This window comes from Perognathus longimembris, chromosome 2 (assembly GCF_023159225.1).
Source record: "Perognathus longimembris pacificus isolate PPM17 chromosome 2, ASM2315922v1, whole genome shotgun sequence".
Classification (NCBI taxonomy): domain Eukaryota; kingdom Metazoa; phylum Chordata; class Mammalia; order Rodentia; family Heteromyidae; genus Perognathus; species Perognathus longimembris.
The window spans coordinates 30944670-30961053 of NC_063162.1; the positions used below are offsets into that span (position 1 = coordinate 30944670).

Genomic DNA, 16384 nt, shown 5'->3' on the forward strand with positions numbered 1-16384 from the left:
AACAGCTATACCTTTATGAACACAAAAGATGATGCTAAGTGAAATGAACTCCATGTTATGGAAACGACTGTTATATCACTGTTATAATTACTTTCAACATGTGATGTGAAACCATAGCTTCCATTATTGATGATCCTCTTGTATCCCCTTCCTGTGGTTGTACCTGCACTATCTCTGTATCTTATCAGTACATTGGAAACTGTGGATACAAGTATTAGAACTAGGAAAGTGAAAGGGAATACCAAAATCGTGAATCACAGGGTAAAACAGACAAAAGATTACAGAAGCAATACTTGCAAAATTGTTTAGTGTAAATCTAATGAATATCTCATGGGGGGAAAAGGAAAGGGGGAGAAGGAGGGGGTAATGAGGGTGGATCTCACAAACAGTACAAGAAATATATCCAATGCCCAAAGTATGAAACTGTAACCCCTCTGTATATCAGATTGACAATAAAAATTAAGAAAAAAAAAGAGGTGGCTGTAGAGGATGCTAATCAAAGGCGATCACATGCTGGAATGAGTTGGCCTCTTTTCAATGATTTCAATAGTGTCTGGTGTCAGGAAATGCCCAGTTCCTGTCTATTTATTATGATGGAACCACCTGGAAAGCTCAGAACAGGAAAAAGTAGCTGTTCTGGTTTCCTTTTTCATTGGTCAATACCTGCAATGTTCTGGATTCCTCAACTACATTCATCCTCTCTCAGCACCCTCTACTGTCCCTCTAACTTATATGCTTGGTTGTTTCAACACCATGCCAATATAGACTGCATCTGAATTGAAATGGAAATGAGAAAAATAAGAATCATTTAAAGTAACTCTGAGTGGGAGGCAGGGCAGGGTTCATTGAGAGGGTGTGCCTTGAACTCTTCTTCTCCTTTTTTTTTTTTTGGAAATACAGAATTTTATTTAGAAACTGTTAAAAGTACAAAAAACCCTGTCAGAATAGACCAGGTGGAAAATGTGTTCCCAATAAAATGGAATTTTGGGGCAACAAAAGTCTAAAAGAAATAGCACCATGGTCCTTTCAACAATGGCTGGTTACTTTCATTTTTGGCATTGTTAATCAATGACTCTGGGTTTCCCTGTGAATTCCACACAAAGCATGCACTACACAACAATTTTATCATAAAATAACTTGCTTTCCACACACATTTTTTGACAAGCTACCACCAGAAACAAATCAATACAAACACATCAGGGACTGAAGAATCTCAGTAGTGAGTGAAATACATTTTGCAGAATTCTGCCAAACAAAGGGGTTGAGTAGGCCAGGGGCAAAGCAAATGAGGGAGAGGGAATGAAATCTTTTAAATATTAATAATTAATTCAGACACAGTACTGTATTTTCTGCAAAAGAAAACTGACATGTAATAACAAACTAGTGAATTTTATCTTCAAAGAGATTAGTGCACTGGCAAAGTATCCAGATAACAGTTGAGAGCTGTGAACAGCATACGCGGAACACATCCAGCGATGGCTGTCAGGGTCACTCCCTGTGCCAGAAGTCCTGTGAGAACTTGCAGCATCATTACCTGCCTGCTGTACTTCCAACACTAAGCAGCAAACTGAAGGAGCCAAAGAGGACCCTCCAGTGGACTTTAAAGGGAGCAGAGAAGAGAAACATGTTCAATGTAAACTTTAAAAAACAGTAACATGCAATGCAACTCCCATTTGAATCCCAGAGATGTGGGCAAGTTCCCAAAATTAGTTGTTAGATTTTTAAAAAATCCACACAGAAAACTGTGCCTGGGAATGTGACTTAGCAGTAGAGTGCTTGCCTAGCATGCATGAAGCCCTCGGTTCAATTCCTCAGCATCACATAAACAGGAAAGGCTGGAACTGGCGCTGTGTCTCAAGTGGTAGAGTGCTAGCCTTGAGTAAAAAGAAGCCAGGAGCAGTGCTCAGGCCCTGAGTCCAAGCCCCAAGACTGGCAAAACAACAACCGAAAAAAACAACAACAACAACACCAAAAAACAAAAAACAAAAAAACCCAAACCTGGGCATATCTCATTTCCCAAAAAACACAATACAAAGCAATTTCAAGGACAATTGGAAAAAATCAGTGGACTGATTGATGAAAATCTAGGTCTTCACCTCAAACCATCTCAGGGTTGAAGCACACTATTCACCCAGGCAGCCATGCCACTTGTTTGTAGCAGGGATGCCTATGGCCAATGACACCAAATGGCCTTATAGAGCAATTTTTTAGACTTCACTTTGGGGCCAAAGATGTGGCCTGTGAGGATTTAAGCAGCCCTGTAAGGCCTGAGGCAGCAGGCTCCAAAGGTCCCAAAGTCTGGCCCCTCCTTCCCAGACCACAAAGTCAGACACATGATATCTCCTGTCATGTTCATTTTCTATTTTGAAATATGGAAGCATATTTTGTTTGTTGGTTTGTTTTTTGCCAGTCTTGGGGCTTAGACTCAGGGCCTGGGCACTGTCCCTGGTTTCTTTTAGCTCAAGGCTAGCAATCTTCCACTTGAGCCACAGTGCTACTTCTATCTTTTTCCGTATATGTGGTGCTGAGGAATTGAAGTTCATGTATACGAGGCAGGCACTCTACCACTAGGCCATATTCCTATCCCTGGAAGCAGATTTTAAATACTCTCAGGGCACTTATGTGTTAAATTGTTCTTGGTCAGGATTTCACATTAGCTTAAAATTCAATTAAGTCTTTACATATCTCTACTGAGGCTGCCACCTCAGTGTTACATCAAACACCTTCTTTAGCCATCAGTATGACCAGTGTCCACATGCTGAGCCCCATGGTCAGCCTCTCTGTTCCCAGGTGAACCACATAGATGTTAATACTGCTTCTGCTATAAGCTCCTAACTCAAACTTATTGGAAAAGGAGTAAAATTCCTGCCAAGTGCACTTTTAAGAAGAGGTACTTTTTGCTTATGAAAAGAAACCAGTGAATCCTTTAGGAACAATAAAGGAGTATTTTACAGTTAAGCACATGATTTTGGAGTGAAGAATTCAATGTTGATCTGCTGGTCCAGGCTGTTAATACTCTTCTTGCTCTTCCTGTGGGCCCTCTTCATCAGGTATCACAAAGCCTTCATCTGTGGCATAGAGAATATCTACAATCCTCTGCAATACAGGGTCATTTTCCCCTTCATTCTCCTGGCAAATCAGTTCAACGTTCCTTAGCTTTCTGAAGTAGGAATCTTCCACAATAAGTTTCAATACTTTGACCTGATGCATCAATTCGGCTGCTTCATCATTCCTGTTGCCCACCCCAGGATTCTTTCACACCACCCCTGGGCCAGCCTTAGGAGTTGCAGTAGTTCTCTGTGTTGAAATGGGGGCCTTGTCGGAGCTGCGCTGCTAGAGCCAAGAGGGTTCTTGGGTTTATTCAGAGCTGGAGAAACAAGGGTGGGAGCCACTGCGGTTTCTTGGCCTTGTCTGGCAGCTACAGGGTCATAGTCTTTTCCATCATAGTTCACATAAAAAAATTTCTTGAACCACTGGACAAATTCAAAGTTGTTCTGAAACTTTCCTTTTACTAATTTATCCACAGGAATTATTTTGTCAACACCCATCCTCTTAAAATATGCTTGTAGTATTTTGAAGTTCTGGATATATTCATGTTCTAGTTTAGCTTGGAATTTCACTTTCTTCAAGGCAATAGAGCCAGGGAATAGCATGTCCATAAACTGACAATAGGCAGCATCTGAGCACAACTGTTCAATCTTTGTCAGATTCAACTGTAGAGACTCACTGATCCAGGCCAGCATATCATGTCGACTTAGGTTATCACTGGTTACTGACATTGAATATACGTTCACTGCCATCTTTGGCTCTCAGCAGAACTGTGTCCCTTACCCGTACCTGGCTCAGGTTCTGTCTTCATCTGTTCAAACCATCTGACCTGCCTTGAATTCTTAAACATTGAAATGCATGTGAGGACTAGGGGCATTGGGAGTTTGGGATGGACAGACCCAGCCAGCTACCCAGGGCTCTATGTGGTTTTGAACAGCTCTCAGATACCACAGGTTGGACAGGAAAGAGCAGCAGTGCTCAACGTGACCTGAGAATTGATCCAGGTTGAGACTTTCTCAGGGTGGGTGAGAAAAAGGTCCCAGAAAGACAATTCAAATCTCCTTTCCTCTCTGGCATATTCCATCATCACTTCAGGGCCTCAAGGCTTCCAGTCCTTGAGGCTACCATGTAGACTCTCCATAACAGTCAGTAGACAAATTTGCTTTCTTTGGGTATATAAAGTATCTTTAGCCATTATGAACATTCCTTAATCCATAATCCTTAATCCTTAATTCCTTAATCCATAGTTGTTCCTGGAGCCAGCGGTGCCTTCCCACTCTCAGCCTGGACAACCTCAATTTGTTTACCTATAAATAGAGAATATGAAACAACTACTGAGGGACAAATGAGACCCTCATGTAAAGAAATATCACAACGTCTGAAATGCAGATGTATTGCTAAATTAATGGTCAATTCTCAGGACTTGCTTCACTGAAGGTATAATTAGCAATTACCTCAGCTGATCATTTCTGCTTTCTTCACATTTTGTTCCTTACATTATATCAAGTGCAACACTCTCAGTTCTCCAATTCTCCTCTCAGTTTTTACATTTTCTGAGTCTGCCTTTAATTCTTTTGCTGTTAGGCAGTTGTTATGATTTAATGAGTTTACATTCTGTCTCTCACCTGGTTCTTCCCAAATGCTATGTCTAGTCTAAAAGATGACTTTGAAACTTTGCATACTACACATTCTGGTTCCAACTGAACATTTCTTGTGGATGTATTGTTTACTTCTGCATTTATTTACTTACTTATTTCCTCAGATCATTTCCTGTACTTTCTTGACTATATTTTGTGTCTCAGAAGGTATAGATGTCTGACTCTTGCAGCCTAAATTGTTAATCTCCCTATTCTGCCAGCTTCTGGCTGCATTTGACGACAGGAGGAAGCTGGGGGAAGATGGGCTGGCACAGGGAAAGGAGAGCCAAGGTGTTACTAACTCTTCTGTTTTGGAAACTTGGAAAGCAGTTTTGGTAATCTGTAGCTTAACCCCTATTCTCTGTTGACATTTTCTCTCAACCTAGCCCCAGCCTTCCTATTGTTTTAAATAAACCCTGGGGTGCCTGCTCAAACCCTACTTGGCTTCAGTTGCATGATCTGCGTGACTATTTATTCTGCTTGGAATTCCATCAATGGCTTCTTTTTCTACAGTGGCCATAACTGGTATTCCCTAATAATGTTATCAAAATCAAAACACCTGGAACCTACTTTTGAATTCCTCTGTAGCTATCCTTTCTGGTGCTTTCTCTGTTTCAGTTCATGGAACCATCACTTTACCTGATGCAATGTTAGTATCCCTGAAGTTGTTTTTCTTCTTATATGTCAATCCATCTTCTCCCAAGCCAATCCTCTTAGCTTATCTCTTTGAGTAATTCTAGATTTACCACTTCTTGTGTGAAATACTGACTGAAAATAGCTATGCTTGTCCAACTCACCACTAACATATCTAGAGCTACCATGTTTTCCACAACAGTACTTACTAGTAACTACTATGCTTCCTTAAATCACCAGTAACTCTTTGTTGGGCCACTGTGGTAATCTGATTTCCTCCTTCATCGCTAACCTCAGCAACCAGATTGATCTTTATGTTAACCACATTATGTTGCCTTTGACTAAAATCCTAGCAGTGGATTCTTACCTTGGTCTGAAAATACAGAAGAACCCAGAGTCTTGATTCTCTGTCCAGCCAATGACTTCCAGTACCTCAAGTTCTCCTTTTCCATAAAGCAGAGTTTATTTGAGCTGCATTGACCTCATAGCTGTTTCAAGAATTTATAGGTGATATACCAGTGGCTGGGACTTTGCATTTGATGTTATCATCTCAGAGTGCTTTTTCCCAGAGTCCACATGGCTCTCAATCTCTGTCTGAGCTCAGATGCCACTTCATTAGTCATTTTTAATATTTATATTCTTATGTGTATATATATCTGTATATACATACATGTACATATATATATCCATCCATACTTATACATCCATATGGTTTGAATCTGTGTGGAAATGTGTGTAGAAAATACTTTATTATTGTGTATTCCTTCCCTCTGTTTTATTGCTTTCTATAACTTTCGATAGTTGTTTATTCTTCCCATTAGGTTACAAGCAAAATAGAAAGTATTTTCCTAAGTATATTCCAGTTTGAATAATGTATAACCTCTAATAGGTGCATTATCAAATTTTGGTAAATGCTCTGATTAGTATACAATACAGGCATGTTGAATGATGCTATGTTCCTCCTCTTCACAAATATTTAACACAAATAAATACAATGCACATAGACTGTTTGACATCAGAATCCCACTGAGCAGTTTGTGTGGAGATGTGATTTGTGTTTATTTGAGGACCCAGGTGTTCTTTTCCAGTATCAGTGGACACCAGTTTTTCAGGATCTGTGGTTTGGGTTGCAGGGAGGAGGGGCCATGTGAGGGGATAGAGAGTGCTGGGGACAAGACTGATGACCCAGTTGTGATGACCCCACAGCCTCTGGGCTGCCCAGGGATCAATCTCCTTGGTTTACAGGTAAGGTTCACCATGGTGCTCTGTCAGAAGCTGCAGGGCCTGGCTAGAGCAGAGTCTCAGGGCACTCAGTGGCAGGCTGTTGATGACAGCTGAGCTAATCCACCCTGATTGGTTGTGCTGGTACCTGTCCATCCTCCTGGGCCACCTACAGATTCACTACCAACACCCTTCTTATTGGAGTGAGCAGTGCTATCAGGACTGCGGCCGGGAAGGCAGCTGTGGTGAGTAGCAGCCCTCTGTGCTCAGGATGAGGTCTGGTGCAGGGGTGATGGTGCTCTACGTGTCTCTGCAGGCTAGGCAGGTGGTTGCGCACAGGTCCTGCCTGGAATCTGACCCAGGGTTCCTGCGCCTCCCTACTGGGCCTGAGCATTTGTTGTGCAGGGCTCCTGGGATACCTGGGTGCAGAGGGTAATCCTAGGCATCTCCCCACACTTTGGAGTTGGGGCTCTGGGCACTGGTCCAGCCTCCTCCTGGCTGTCTGGGATTTGTCAACTAGTGAGGCCAGTTATTCAGTAGAAAGCCACAGGACAAGCTTGAAGTCTTCTGATTCTGTTGTCTTAGGCTGCTCCATCTTCCCTCTCAGAATCCTCATTGGGCATCTGATATTTCTGCCACACTTGGCTCTTACTTGGCCCCAGACTGCACTTCCCTTCTCCTTGGGTGAAATTAAAGAGAAGGAGCACTACTTTATTATATCTGTACAAAGTCAAAAGAACCCACAAAAAAGTATAAGGGCCAGAAGCACATTCTAAACCCAACTTAAAGATTTTTGTTTTGTTTTGGTTTTATATCAGTACTGGGCCTTGGACCTGTCCCTTCAATTGTTTGCACATGGGCAGTGTTCTACTACTTGATCCACAGCTCCACTTCTGGCTCTTCATGGTTAATTAGAGATATGTGTCCTATGGACTTTGCTACCCAGACTCCCTTTAAACCACCTTCCTTCCATCTTAACCTCTTATTTAGCAAGGACTACAAGCATGGTCCAGTCGTGTCTCAATCTAGTGTTTTTAATTCTCACACCATCTTCTCTAGAAGAACAAATTGTGGAGTATGTTGAAAAGTGAAGTGTTTTGGGAGAAGGAAAGAGTAAATGGATGACATGTTCATATCAGTAGCATCATCTGCCACTCTAATGGCCACCCATTGGTTTGCTGTGCCAGGTTCTATAGAATAGACACTAGGTTGAAAGCAGCTACTCACAGATGCCAACTTGAACTGTGACAATAAACTTGCTGTTTCTTTATCAGTCAGTGCATTTTTCTCTAGTCGGAAGGGCCTTTTGGTGAAGTGAATTTAGAATAATATGTAGCCCAGAGTTGAACAGCTCTTCCCTGGGTGAATATGTAGCTCAGTAGTAGAACTTTTACCAATTTCCAGAAGCCTTTATTTTGATTGCCTGCACCAAATAAGTAAGTAAGTAAGTAAATAAATAAATAAATAAAGATGCAGTCAGAATTTAAATCAATGGGTTGCAGGGCCAATATAGACTCATGATAATATGACCTCCTTACTAGAATTTTGAGGTGTGTTATTGCCTGGAAAAATTACTCCATGGTGGATTGCATCAGAAGGGGAGGATTGATTGACCTTTGTAATCCAAGAATCACTTTCTCATTAGTCCTGGATTACTTAGTTTAAGCATGGCTTTTGTTATTTAAACAGTTGTGTGGAGGTTATTATTATACTGTAGGAGTAATAATATAGTCTTGTGGGGTTTCAATATATTTGTATAAGTGTACATTGTTGTACAACTATGTATCACCTCTGCAACATATTTCTGGTGCATTTCACTTGGTAGGCCTTTTCTCCTGTTCCTTCTTTCTCTGGTAATAATGTATTTACTGTCAATATAAATGACCTGGTTTCTGCCAATATTTCAAATGAATGAGTGAGACTACGTTGATTCTCTTGTGTGTGTGTGTGTGTGTGTGTGTGTGTTTGTGTGTATCTGTCTGTCTGTCTGTCTCTGTACTTCCTTCTTTAACATAGGAGAGTTATTTTGCGATCCGTTCATGTGCATTAATTCCTTTTCACTGATGATTTGTTTATCCACAAATTGTTTATCTAGTTATACATTTGGAAGAGTGGAGTTTCCCAACGTTTATCTATTACACACAAAGCTAGTATAAGCACTTTGATGTATATCTTAGTTCTGCTGTATGTACAAACATATTTTTAAATGGTTACCTTTATTGTTTTCCCTGTAGGGAGTCTGGGCTCCAGGCCCAGCCTTTTTTCCCTAAGCATTTGCATGTGTTGAGGAGTGTCATACCACTACATCCTCAGTGTTCCTGGGGTCTTTGCTATACTGCGATTTCGAGTAAACCTGCCAGAAACTAGGATATCCTCAGGTGATGGTTGGAGACTTAGAGAAGACAGAGTGATTCTTTCTTCCCATTTTTTCCCCACCCAAGTGACAAACTTAAATCTTGACATAGAGTTTAGGTGAAGAATAGAAGTGAGTAGCTAGCGGGACATAAGGGCTCATAGTGCCTGAAAGAACACAAAAAGATTTGAGTTCCACATGAAAGGGGACAGGTGCGAAGCTAAGCTGCTTTGGCACTTTTTTCCTCTCCCTGTTTCTCACCCTATCCAAGTGTATGACCCACCCACACTTCTCTGGGGACCCTTTAAATTTAAGGTGAGTTACTAAGTGGATGTGCTATGCTTAATTTGGTACATGTTAACTCAGCAGGAGAATTTTTTAGGAAATGAATATTGCCTCTTTTTTCTTTCACAGGATTCTGCTTTCCAGAAAGTTTTTGTGAGTACATTAAGCTCTAGTGTAATTGTGGAGAAGTAATAATGGATTGCTTTGTTTAGATGACAATGCACTTCCTGGAGTTCCTGGTGTGTTTGGTCCTGGGGATCCTGCACTCCCAGGGGAGCAGAGGGACAGTATCAGCTGTGAATCCTGAAGTAAGCATGACTGTGGTAAGTTTTCCCAAGTTACATGCTCTTAAAATGCAAGCATGACAAATGTGGTTCCCTTAATTATAGCTATATAGCTGTATGAAAGCAAAACCGTGATCTCTTAATAGCTCATTAAGTTTTCTCCACTTCCTCTGAATCTTAGATTCTGTAATAAGTCACATTTATGAAATGAACTTCATGTGTTTGTTGAGAACTCTGTACTTGTTAAGATACTGTTTTTTTTTTTATTAATCTATTTGGGTGTTGAGTTTCACAGAATTTCATTAAAGAGCAGTATGAAAGGATATTACAGCTCCTTAAGAGCATTATTACTAATAGTTGTCTAAATGATACTTGGAACAAAGATCATGATTAAGAATTTCTAGTGCCCATGCTTTATCCCCAAAATCAAAGTGTCTGAAAAGAAGTTTAGGTGAAATAAAAATATACCCATAATTATTTCTTGCATTTCACAGTTATTCTCATGTCAATTAAAAACCTTGAAAATATATTTAGGCCTAATATCAGAATGATACAGTTTACTAAAGCACACAATAGCTCTAAACTAGAGGATGAAGGAATCCAGCTGAATAATGAGGTTAGGAGTTGGAAAAGTTGATAGCCTGATAACAGGGTCTTTTTTTTTTTTTTTGCCAGTCTTGGGTCATGGCCTCAGGGCCTGGGCACTGTCTCTGAGTTTCTTTTGCTCAAGGCTAGCACTCTACCACTTGAGCCCTTTTTCTGTTTGATTTCTATTTATTTAGCACTGAGAATTCAAACCCAGGACTTCATGTATGCTGCACAAACACTCTACCGTGAAGCCACATTCCCAGCCCTCATAATGAGTTCTTGAGGTTAACTTTTACAGAGAGAGAAAGAGAAAGAGAGAGGAGAGTCAGAGTCAGAGACCTAGAGAGACTGAGAGTCTGCCTTAACTGCCCCTGGACTTTCTAGTGTAACTGTTATTGGTCTGTTGATGAAAATGAATTTTTTTTTGCGGTTTGATTTCTTATGCTAGGATCATGAAAACAAAGTAATACTTGTTTACATATTTAGAAAAAAAGGAAGTTATGGTGTATTTATTTATTTTTGGATGGTTATGGGTTTGAACTCAGAATGGGCGCTCTCTGAGTTTTTCAGCTCAAAGCTAGCACTCTTCAACTTGAGCCACAGGGCCACCTATAGTTTTCTGGTGGCTTATGGGAGCTAAGAGTCTCGTGGAGTTTCCTGTTCAGGCTGGCTATGACTGTGATACCTAATTCTTTGCCTCCTGGGTAGCTAGGATTAGAGGCATGAGACACTACCAACTAGTGTAAAGAGTTTCTTTTGACGTGGTATGCAGGATAGAATGAAGGCCTAAATCCAAGTGCTACAGCAATATTAGATAACTTGGTATAGAACCTGCTAGAATGATGAAAACAAAGTTTAAGAATATATCTGTTCTTGTAGAGGATTTAGTTATATGATGAGCTGTTGGCTATGGTGAAGAGACACAAATATCAGTAACAGTTAATTTCCTAAATAACAACCCAGAGAATGTTATTATGTGCTGTTTTATCCTTTTCCTGTTCATAAGGGAAATTGGACCAGATTCTGTCCATAGAATGCATGTTGCCTTTTCTCCTCCCAGATTCAAATGATAAGATACTGGGGATACGCTGGTGAGGAACATTTCGTGGAGACAGAGGATGGGTATATTCTGGGTGTTCACCGAATCCCTCATGGGAAAAAGAACCACTCTGAGCAAGGTATGGTGTTTTGTGCGGTAAGAGAGAAGAGCTCTTCAAGTAACCTCTTTAAGCTACCTTAACATTCATCAGCTCAATTCTAGTCTCCTTCCAAGAAGTCATTCTTTTGTGTTTCTTAAAGAAAAACTTTTAATTCCTATACATATTACACAGCTAGAAGCCTCCCCTTAGTTCAACTTTATCATCAACTGTGTTTTTGGTTTTTTTTTAGTAGCCACTGCTTGTTTTTGTTTCTTGGGGTTCATTTTGAAAAATATTATTTTATATGATCATATGCACATAGCTAATGAGGCTTGTGATCCTCTCCTAGGTATATCCTCCTTTAGTCTTACTCCCTGTGAATACCTAGAGACTTACAAACTTTAACACGTCCCAGTGTATTTTTTTGTCTTTTATCATTCATTGTGTTCAACTTGTAGATTTATAGGCACACTCTAGTTACCACAAATGAAGGAAAACGTGCAAACAATGTTTCTAAAGTTCTAGCTTTCTTGGCTTAACATAATTTTTTGCAAGTCTCTCAATTTCTTTATGAATGGTAAAATATCATTCTTTCTGATGAAATAGTAGAATTCCATTCCACATTCAATTGATCCATTTGTCCACTGAGAAGCACCAAGAAGTCATTCTTCCCATTTCTTTTTCTGGACATTTAAATTTTTATTTTATTTTATTGTCAAATTGATGTACAGAGAGGTTACAGCTTCATATATTAGGCCTTGGGTACATTTCCTGTAATGTTTGTTACCTCCTCCCTCAATCCCCCTACGCCCTTTCCCTCTTCCTCCATGAGTTGTTCAGTTGGTTTACACCAAATGGTTTTGCTGATTTTGATATTCCCTTTCACTTCCCTAGTTTTAATACCAGTATATACAGTATCCAGTGTATTCAGATGAGATATAGTGATAGTACTAGTACAACCACAGGAAAGGATACAAGAGGATCATCAACAATAGAAGATACAGTTTCACATAGCATGTTGAAAGTAATTAAAACAGTGATATAACAGTCATTTCCATAACATGGAGTTCATTTCACTTAGCATCATCTTATGCGTTCATAAGGGTATAGCTGTTAGGCTCTTGTGATCCTCTGCTGTGGCTAGCCTAAACTGGTGCTAATTATTCCCTATGAGGGAAACAATAGAGTTTATGCTTCTTTGGATATGGCTGATAACAATAAGTACAATTTTTTTCCAAGTCCTTCCATTTCCTTATGAATGTGGCAATGTCATTCTTTCCGATAGAGGCATAAAATTCCATTGTGTATATGTACCACATTTTCCTGATCCATTTATCTACTGAGGGGCATCTGGGTTGGTTCCATATTTTAGCTATGACAAATTGGGCTGCGATGAACATTGTTGTGCTGGTGGCTTTAGTGTGTTCTTGTTTGAGGTCTTTTGGGTAGATGCCCAAAAGTGGGGATGCTGGGTCATAGGGGAGCTCTATGTTTAGCCTTCTGAGGAAACTCCATACTGCTTTCCAGAGTGGCTGAACCAGTTTACATTCCCACCAACAATGAAGTAGGATTCCCTTTTGGCCACATTTGTCATTGTTAGTTTTCTTGATATAGGACATTCTTACTGGGGTGAGATGGAATCTCAATGTTGTTTTGATTTGCATTTCTTTCATGGCCAGTGAAATAGAGCAGTTTTTCATATGTCTCTTGGCCATTCTCATTTCCTCATCAGAGAAGTCTCCTTTTAAGTCTTTAGCCCACTTGTTCAGGGGGCTGTTGGTTCTTTGAGGGTTTTTTATGGAGGAATTTTTTTTAGTTCTGCGTATACTTTAGATATGAGGCCTTTTTCTCCTTTTTTGCTCCTTTTGCATGGGCATAGTTTAGCATAGTCTATCATTTTGAATTCTGCCTCTATTTTTTGTTATCCTCTTAGCTTTTTGCACAGTCACTCTCATTGTTGATGGCTGATTTATTACACCACATGGATTGCACTTTAATTATTTGTCCAGTTGACAATTAGCTTATTGTTTTGCTATGATAAAGAATGAATTGAAAGCACAGGGAGCTATTTGTTCAGTTTGAACAATGTGTCATGTACTGTCCTTCATACTTTATTATCTTCCTTTTCTTCATTTTTGACTTTCACTTTATTTATTTTACATATGTTGTGGGGCTTACACTTGGGAGCTAGACATTAACTCTGAGCTTTTCTGTTCAAGGCTAACATTCTACCAATTTGAGCCACAGGGTTTTTTTTTTGTGTGTGTGTGTGTTGTTGTTTTGTTTTGTTTTAAGATGGTCTCACTGTGGAGTCCAGGCTGGCCTTAAACCCTTTATCCTCTTACAATAGCCTCTCATTGCTACTACCACGGACATTCCCCACAATGCCAAGCTCAGTGATCTCATTCATTCTCTTGAACTATTATTTATGAATCTGTGGCTCAGGCTGGCTAAACAGCAAATGAATATTTGAAGCTGATATAGATTGCACCCTGTCTGTATGTCAATCACTTGGTTTGTAATTTCTCACAGAAGAATTTCACAGATCATTGTTCCTTATAAGGTCCATATTATCATAGTTACTCTGCAGGGATGATAGACATTTTGAATATTATTCAAGGTTTCCTGTCAAAGCTTGAGGAGAACCTGTGCTGAGCCCAGGTCTGTCTGACTCAGGATATATAATGTAAGCTATATGGGGATAGTGTTTTGTTCCTGCAACTTTTGTTCTTTGCTCTGTCCCTAATTCAACACATTTTACCTATATTAATTAATATATGTACAATATGTACATATGTACATATCCCTGGGATATTTCTATACATGCATGTACTGTAGCTTCTCATGCTTAAAAAGATGCCTAACATATAGTTGGCGTTGAGTTAAGGATTGTTTAGCTATTGAATGTTTTCAACACTTTGGGGAGTTGAGCTCAGGTTTCTTTCATTTCCAAGTCTTGTTTTTCTCATGCTCTTTCACTATCTCAGATGAATAGAAAATAAGTGTATGTAGACACATTTATGAATTCAGGGTGTTTCTTTAGTTTAAATTTTAGTCAATTTAAGTTTTACACGTGTGTTTGTGGTGTGTGTGTGTGTGCATGTGTGTGTGTGGCTGGCTTGCTGTTTGTTTGTGCAGATATGAGGGCTTCAACTGGGGGCCCTGTAACCCTTCTTAAGCTTTTTCGCTCAAGGCTGGCACTCTACCACTTGAGCCAGAGCTCCACTGCTAGTTTTTTGCTAGTTAATTGGACATAAGAGTCTTAGGGATTTTTATGTCTGGTCTGGCTTTGATCCTCATATTAAGTTCAAAAAGAGGAAAATAAGGGAAGAAAAAGAGTACACAGATGGCTCAACACCAGCACAGGTTTGTTATGAAAAAAAAAAAAAAAACAACTGCAAGGGTAGGCTTGCATCCAAAACTAGAGACTCTCTCTTTGCTTTACAATCTCAACTGTTTATAGTGGGTTTGAGAGAATGCTAGAATTATCTAGTGGAGGCATTTGAAGGTAATTAATGGTGAAAGAAATGCTGAGAATTAAGGTCAAGGTTGAAGGCAGAAATGGAGTAGGGCCAGGATTTCTGCTCAACAATTAAACTGGGAGGAGATTCAGATCTGGTATCTGCTAGGTACATTTATGTAGCCTGAGAAAGAGGGCAAGGTGAGAGTGTCAGTGAATCAAGGAACTGTTCTATGGCCTTAAGATAAGGACATCTGGCCATGTGGAGATTACCCAAGTGCGTTTTGTTTTTATTACTAATTAGGACAGGTAAGATAAAAGAAGGGAGGAAGGCTCTCTGGCTAGAGGAGCAATATTGTCAGTGGTGGGGTTCCGGATTAAAGGCGGGAGGTCTGGTTAGGTATTCCTGGCCCAGGAGCTGAGGAACCTGCTGCTAATGAAGCCATTTGAGAAGAATATTGTCGACATGTTTTGTGGGGATGTCTTTCACAAAAAAAGGATCCAGATGTTGGAAAAAATTTTTGGAGACAAGGTTAATAATGTATGAACTTAACCCATTTTAGGAGTAATATAATTAGGGACCTCAGTTTTGGTACTACACAAATGAGCCATGTAGACAGTGAAGAGCAGCCATCCCTGGAGTGGGCTGTTAATTCTCTGAAGGGGAAACTGAGGACTTTGAGCTACTTTGTTGTCTCTTGGAGGTGCCAATCTCATTCACAAAAAGGCAACATTCTTCCCTTCAGAAGACACTGATTCTACTCTTTGTTGGGCTAAGTAAGTCCATTCTCCTGCAGTTTGAAATCTCATGGCTTCCAGGGATCTTTTCTCTCTGGAGGTCAGTTATACCGGATGAATATGTAATCTATGGATGTTTGAACCGCTGTTGAAAGAGATTGATTGTGTATTTGAGTGGTAATAGTACCTGATATTCCAATGTCCATTCCACTTGCACTCCTTGACTGCAGGTAGAAGAGGAAGGGCTTGCATTGCCCTTTTTGATCCAAAATCATCAAGCTCCCAGAGTAACTAGGATTCCAGGTGTGAGCCATTAGTGCCAGGCTCTCAGCTGGTTTTCTTTTCTTTCTTTCTTTTTTTGCCAGTCCTGGGGCTTGAACTCAGGGTCTGAGCACTGTCCCTGAATTCTTTTTGCTCAACGCTAGCACTCTGTCATTTGAGCCTACAACTCCATTTCTGGCCTTTTTTTTTTTTAAGAAAAAAAATTAACTTTTCCTTATTTTTTTTTAAATTTTATTTTATGTTTTTATTATTTATTGTCAAAGTGATGTACAGAGAGGTTACAATTTCATACATTAGACCTTGGGTACATTTCTTGTATTGTTTCCTGACCCTCATTGCCCCCTCCTCCTTCCCCTTTCCCTCTCCCCCCATGAGTTGTTCAGTTGGTTTACACCAAATGGTTTTGCAAGTATTGCTTTTGGAGTCATTTGTCTTTTTATCCTTTGTCTCTCGATTTTGATATTCCCTTTCACTTCCCTAGTTCGAATACCATTATATACAGTTTCCAGTGTACTCAAATGAGATACAGTGGTAGTTATGCAGGTATAACCACAGGAGGATACAAGAGGATCATCAACAAAAGAAGCTACGGTTTCACATGGCATGTTGAAAGTAATTACAACAGTGATATAACAGTCGTTTCCTTAACACAGAGTTCCTTTTCTATATATGTGGTGCTGAGGAATAGAACCCAGGGCTTCATGCACTCTTGCCAC

The 16384-nt window shown here is 39.9% G+C and overlaps 1 protein-coding gene and 1 pseudogene across 1 annotated transcript in view; one reads left to right on the top strand and one right to left on the bottom strand.

Moving 5' to 3' along the window:
• Positions 1 to 2946: 2946 nt before the first annotated feature.
• Positions 2947 to 3800, bottom strand: LOC125346309 (annotated as a pseudogene).
• A 5589-nt stretch (positions 3801 to 9389) lies between these two features.
• The window catches only part of LOC125346305 (lysosomal acid lipase/cholesteryl ester hydrolase-like), a 31327-nt gene continuing 24332 nt past the window's right edge, over positions 9390 to 16384 (top strand). The window contains exons 1-2 of the mRNA XM_048338746.1: positions 9390 to 9500; positions 11110 to 11227. Coding sequence (XP_048194703.1) covers positions 9390 to 9500; positions 11110 to 11227 — 229 coding nt within the window. The remainder of the gene's footprint in view (positions 9501 to 11109; positions 11228 to 16384) is intronic.